This window comes from Oncorhynchus mykiss, chromosome 3 (assembly GCF_057628025.1).
Source record: "Oncorhynchus mykiss isolate SJ-2025 chromosome 3, ASM5762802v1, whole genome shotgun sequence".
NCBI classification, from domain to species: domain Eukaryota; kingdom Metazoa; phylum Chordata; class Actinopteri; order Salmoniformes; family Salmonidae; genus Oncorhynchus; species Oncorhynchus mykiss.
In genome coordinates, this window is record NC_143024.1 from 20,480,703 (window position 1) to 20,487,362 (window position 6,660).

The following is a 6,660-nucleotide window of genomic DNA, read 5'->3' on the forward strand; positions in this document are numbered from 1 at the left end:
CTTTTCACATTGGTTAACATTGAAACGGATAGGAGCTACCGGCTAATACAGAACTGACCCTTTGAGCTTCAATAAAAATGTTAGCTAACACTGGGCTAGCTTTGGATAGCTTAGGTTACGTAGGCGTGGATCCCCATACACCAGTCACACTAACAAGACGGTAAATGAAGTTACAACACTAAGTTACGTCTACAGAAGCCTTCCCTTCTCACACACACTCTCCCCTGAGACACTGTCATTGTTCAGTTAATTCCACATCATAGCAGGTTACTCATCAACACCAGACACATTTCCTGTCACAACTCAGAGAGAGTGCATCTCAATCGTCTTCCCCTCCTCATCTCCTTTCCTTCATCAGGGGTGTATCTCAATACTCTAAAATGCCTTCCTCTCGTCATCTCATCTCCTCTGTCAGCACTGATCTGATAGAAGCGGACAGGACAGCTGGACCTCTGCCATAAAGCTTCCACCTATCCAGTCTATTGAGATCAGTGCAGGTGATGTTAAAAACAAGAAGTGGTGAGATAGACACATGTTGATGTGTCTAAAGTAGTTTCTCCAACAGGGGCTATAGGATGCAGGTTTTGGCAAAACTCTGCATCCTGTTGTAGAAACGCTGCAAGGATGATGACACTGAGTCCTGGGGGGTTGCTGCTGCTATTGAGACAGCATTAGTGCTATTGTTTCACCCGTCACTCCTCTGCAGCATAGCATTCCTGCTAGCATCATGGGATTACTGCTACAACATCATCCTGCTGAACTCAGAGGCAGGGAGGAAGGGAGGGAGGGTCCATGTATTCACTGGGAAATCAACACCTCCACAACACAGACAGGAGGCGGGGCAGGTGAATAACCCTGTTGACTTTCTGTGAGCACACTAGCAGAGATATTGAACTCTTCTACTTTCCATGCCTTTAGGGCACATCACCCAGATTGTCTGCTATTCTAAAAATGTAGTACGGAACTCTGTAAAATGCTGTTGAAGATTACAACACTAACGAGCAGATGTACACAGAGCAAAGAGGAGGGTAGGACACAGTACATTGCTTACAACTACCGCACACTCCTAAGAAAAATTCCAAATGCCCTAGACAATTTCATTCTCACAGACAATTCTTAAAAGCATTCCTCTGTCCTACTGTGTTTTAGGCAGTTGATTCTTGTATAGGTGAGTCTTCTAGGCAGAGTTAACCACAACAGCACAGATACGGGGATCTTCCCTGCTACAAAACAGAGCCACAGAGCAGTCCAAAGATCAGAACACATCACACACAGCAGAGAACCAATAAAGGCCGGACTCACTTCCCTGTGTGATAACCACTGGTCCCAACTCACAATATCATGTGGATCAGTATGCTAACGTATGGTCTAGAGGTCTCTCCATGGGAGGAATCATAGATTTCATTTAGATAAACATTAGAAACATGGTGGTGACATTTCAGTCAATACCAGTGTTCTTGAGTCTAAGAGCGTCAGTGTGTGTGTGTGTGTGTGTGTGTGTGTGTGTGTGCGCATCGCAACAGATCAAAGAAAAATAATTTTTCAGGTCAGCCAGAGGATCCAGCCTGCTACAGCATTTTTCCTGACAGAAGCCCAACTCCCCTTCCTATTGGCTGACAGGATCATGTGACCGGACTCTGGCCATTTTTCTGAGCCAATCAGACGGAGGATGTCTCTCTGGCTGGATGGGAGAGTGGAAGTGCCATCTCTCTTCCTCCCTCTGTTTCTGTGGGGCTGTCTGACAGGAGAATGTGAGTCATAACGCATATCATACATCCTCTGGCACACAGAGATGACCAGGATAGAGTAGAGAAGTGTGGAGCAATATATATATGAGAGAGAGAGAGAGAACTGTCTAGTTTCAGTGATCTTAATTGCAATTTGAGATCAGCGTTCATAACTGAGACTGCCATGTTGTAAATCATGCTTCCAGTCAATGGGAGGTTTGCGTGACAGGCAGACCTCAAATTAGGATTTGGCCTACTGAGATAAAATCTCTTGAATAATATAGACTTTGTCCAAAAGTGGGTCTAAATTATGTCAGGTTAAATTATTTAGAGTCAGTGTAATTTCAACATAAAGTAATATAATCCACAACCAGATTAAAGTCCACATTCTGGTTTGGTTAATCTCAAACTAAAAATGGGATTTCATGACCTCGGATTACAAGGTTTAGAGATCCAGAGCGTGACCCTCTGTATCCTCACCAGTCACACACACACACTGATGTTATATTATTATGACTGAAAATTCACTTTAATGCAGGTCATGCCTGCGACATTTGTAACAGCAATATTCTGTTCTGTCTATCTCCAACTGGCAGAGGGAGAGGATGTTGGACTGTACTCCTTGCTGTGACCCTGTAAAAGAGCACTTTACTGAAATTAGAGGGCCACACACAGACAGACATGCAATAAAATGTACACATAAAAATGACAAGTGATTGAAGGAGTAAAGCCTAATGGATAGATGCAGGGTAGAGAGTTAGGACTCAGATCTTTGATGTGTTAACAGTCAGCTATTGATCCATCAGTGTGATAACGATCAGTGACATCATGCTGTCTGCGTGACATCATGCTGTCTGCGTGACATCATGCTGTCTGCGTGACATCATGCTGTCTGCGTGACATCATGCTGTCTGCGTGACATCATGCTGTCTGCGTGACATCATGCTGTCTGCGTGACATCATGCTGTCTGCGTGAGCACCTTACTTTTTACCTGTTCTTTTTAATAAGGATGCATTTGACAGTCAAAAGTTTAAGATATATTTTAAAATATAAGTTATGAAGAGTAAATGTGATCTTATTCATTGCTACATGCCACTCCATATGCTTCCCATTCCTGTTTTTACCACTAATTTTTACCACTAATACCGCAAAGTATTAGAATTTTAGTAACCAGGAAATGGCTGAGCGATTTCTACATATAGTACGTTTAAGATGTTTTTATTTTACAATTTGTCAGAAGGATCCAAACACAATATACCTTATTCAAAACATCTATGAACTCGGAAATCTCAGACTTCCGAGCGTTCAAAACAACTGATAACTCGAAAAAAAAACAAGCTCCCACTCTGAAAAATAACCCAACTCGGAATTCCAACCACTTTCTAAAACTCCAACTTTTTGACCTGAAGATCACCGACGTCATGATTTGACTTCATATTTTTCAGAGTTCACAATTATCTCATCATATATGGAACAGTGTTTGGGTCTTTGCGTGTCAAAAAAGATACATGTCAAATAACACTATTTGACGCATGAAATAACACTATTTGACGCATCAAATAACAATATTTGACACATTAAATAAGCTTTTAATTTGACACGTCAAATAACACAATTCTATTATAGAATGTTTTGTGTGCTGAATTTGCACGTGTAAGCCAAGCGCCACCACTACTGTCAGTAGCACTGTCAAAGCTGTACATAAAAAGTCTGCAAACAAGCACACACCGGCCACGAACGATATGTTTACAATCCTGCTTTAATTATAAGGCATTATTTGTTCGACAGCAACTTCTAGGGTAGCTAGCTAGCTTTAACTTGGTACCTAGCTAGCACCAATACAACCAGCCTGAAAACAATGATCAGTCGAAACTGCAGTCATTTTCATTATTCTTAGCAATGATTTAGGAATCCTTGCGAGTAAGTATTAGCTAGGTAGTCACTTGTTGTTCGCCTATTGAAATTGAACTTCAGTTCATGGAAATAAATAGCTAATAAATAGCTATAAACATCAATTACTTCGACACCGGTGCCCCCCGCACATTGACACATTAACCCTGTACCGGTAACACCTGTATATAGCCCGGCTATTTACTGCTACTCTTTGTTGTTATTCTTATCTCTTACCTTTTGGGGGATTTTCTTAAAGCTGCATTGTTGGTTAAGGGCTTGAAAGTAAGCATTTCACTGTAAGGTCTACTACACCTGTTGTATTCGGCGCATGTGACAAATAACATTTGATTTGATTTGCTGACAGAGGCGTGATGCATGACTGGAACGATTATGTGTTGTGAAGCTAGCCACAATAAGGATTAGGCACAATAGTGGAATTTACGGGTTGCCTTCTAAATAAAAGTACCTCTTTGAAAGTGATGCAGAAGGTTACTGGTGGAATCATGCCATATTTAGACTAGATCATGTTAAACAAAGTTAGAATGTGAAGCAATGAAATGGGGTATCAGTCTACTCGGTGACACCCAGAGAACACAGTGAAATAAGTATGCCCCCAATGCAATGCTAAAGTCTAATATATACAGTGTAATTTAAACGTTTTTTTTATGTACAAATTATAATCATTTTTAAAATTTTATATAACAACATTCCAAAGTCGTTTAGCATGATCTATTTAACTATGGCATAATTGACAGCGATTTGCGTCACTGTCAGTGACATTCTTTTATTTTGAAGGCTAACCTCAAAGTCCAGTATTGTGGCTAATCCTTATTGTGGCTTGTTTCACATAGATGGGTCCGTCCACCATTAATCAAATAAAAGCTGTTATAAATTAGGGTCCTTTTAAATTATGACACCTAGTTATATAGTTAATTGTCTAACTATAGCTACTGAAACAGATGATGTCGTTTTGCTATGTTTTTGGGGAAGAATATTGTTTGCATCCATCAGCTAGCTAGCATCATAGCATGAATCGTTGTGACATATGACATACGAGTGATAGTGTAATCAATGTGTAATAGCTACGTAAAAGCTTTATGAACGCGTTAAATGATTATGTGACGTGCAGTCATATTCAGATCCAATAAGCTTATTTGACACATCAAATAGTGTTATTTGAAGTGTAGATTTTTTGACACGAAAAGACCCAAACGGCGTTCCTTTAATCATAGGATAAACGTACGTGTCTTGCGTAATGACGCGTGTCCAAGTGATCGCGCTTCATTGTGGGCTGCATGCCTAGATAACCGAAAGGTTAGCGCAGCCACAAAGTCAAAATTGGCTATTGTAGAAAATCATGGAAAAAAAGAAGCCTTTTGTTAGTAATTTAATGTTAGGGTTAGGCATAAGGTTAGCAGTGTGGTTAAAGTTAGGGTTACGGGTAGGATTAGGTTGAAAACCTTCAACACTTGAACAGACAACAGAGTACTGGCTATTGTAGAAACACTGCATATTCAGACGAAACCGTTATTCAGTTTATACCACAATAACAGTCTTATTGATGTGATTGAGATAACGGTACTTACTTTGGTCCCAATCCCCTCTCACTGAGGTCCAAGGCGATGTATGAGACTTTGGGTTAGAGCACACGGAACAGATAGCGGTAGCCTATATGCAATTTTCAGAAAGTTCGACCGCTGAGCAGAAAATCAGTCCAACCAGAGAAAGTATAGCTCCGTCCTGTTGAATATATTCTGCCTGCTGCGTTCGTGACGGCCCGGGTGTCTCGTTGTTTTAGATTAGGGTTCGACCTGACCACTTCCGCCGTTTATCCACATCTTTCCATCCAGTCAAAAACGATTTTAATAGAAAGAAGGATTGAGATAAAAAGAAAGAGTAGGTGGGAGAAGTTGAGAGACCGCGAGACGAGTAAAGGCGGGGTTTCTTTCTGTGTCGATGGATATCCGCTCTGATTGTCCTGGATAAATCTAAACTACAAGCTAGGATAATTTATCTTTCGTTGTGTCCCATGTATTCTTTCTCTTCTCTCTGGGGGATAGGGTGGTTGACCGGTAATAGGCGTAGACCAGCCGAGCTGCTGCGTCTGGAGAACGGACCGCGAGAGGGGTGAGACTAGGAGTGAAATAGAAAATAACTGTGAGGAAGAGTCACAGATGACGTTTAGGCACGCGAGAACACTTGGCTGACACACACACATCCGCATTTTGTTTCCGGCCCCAATAAACACTTTTACCCTTCTCTCCATAATAATGGTGCGATTAAGGCTATTTACATTACCAACTATTAGTGCGTAAACGACCAAAAAATACAATATAGGCTAACCTAAAAAAAAAAACAATATAGGCTAACCTAAAAAATACAATATAGGCTAACCTAAAAAAAACAATAGGGCCCAGGGTTCCCCAACTGGCAGCACACAGGATGATTTTATTTTGCTGAGTTTTCATTGTTGGACATTAAAGACTGTAAGAACACCAGGAAATTAGCTCCAAGTGATTTTCAAGTATTTCCAAGTGTAATAGAGAGACACATTAGATCGTATTCCAATGTAATGAAGGTTTGTTTTGGTCAAATATTATATATGTTTGGACTTCTTGTGGTCAATTACAGTGTACAATGTTATTTGTAATTATGTTCCGGCCCCCCAACCATCTGCTCAAGAAAAAATTGTCCGGCAGCTGAGTGTAGTTTGGGACCCCTGTAAGAGGCCATCTAAATACATGCAATTATGAACAAAAAGTAGTCTAAAAGTGACTTGTTTTATGAGTTTGGACTTTAGACATTATTTGATGACTTGAATGTAGGCCTATCAGTAGCTGTGTGTGTATAAAATCAGTGAGGCAGCCAAGCCAGTAAAAAGCCATATTACAACCTATGTTGTGATAATTGCATTGTTTGCTCTATAACCCATTCGTTCATACCCCACCGTGATATTCAGTAAGGCTGTGACAGCACAAATACGTCACACATTGGCGGAATAAATTCAACTACACATACGTTTGTTTCATCATAAAATAG

The 6,660-nt window shown here is 40.6% G+C and overlaps 1 protein-coding gene across 4 annotated transcripts in view; it reads right to left on the bottom strand.

Moving 5' to 3' along the window:
- LOC110500119 (ceramide synthase 2) overlaps positions 1–5,841 on the bottom strand; it is a 30,626-nt gene extending 24,785 nt beyond the window's left edge. The window contains exon 1 of one of the 4 annotated variants that reach the window (XM_036968081.2): positions 5,208–5,841. Coding sequence is in view for 2 of the 4 variants with exons in the window: in XM_036968074.2 (XP_036823969.2) it covers positions 3,856–3,998 (143 nt within the window). In the remaining 2 variants the exon portion in view is untranslated. Of the gene's footprint in view, positions 1–1,139; positions 1,236–3,855; positions 4,031–5,207 lie in introns of those variants that run through there. The other 3 variants (XM_036968074.2, XM_036968084.2, XM_090224228.1) reach the window with 3 other exon arrangements.
- Between the last annotated feature and the right edge of the window lie 819 nt (positions 5,842–6,660).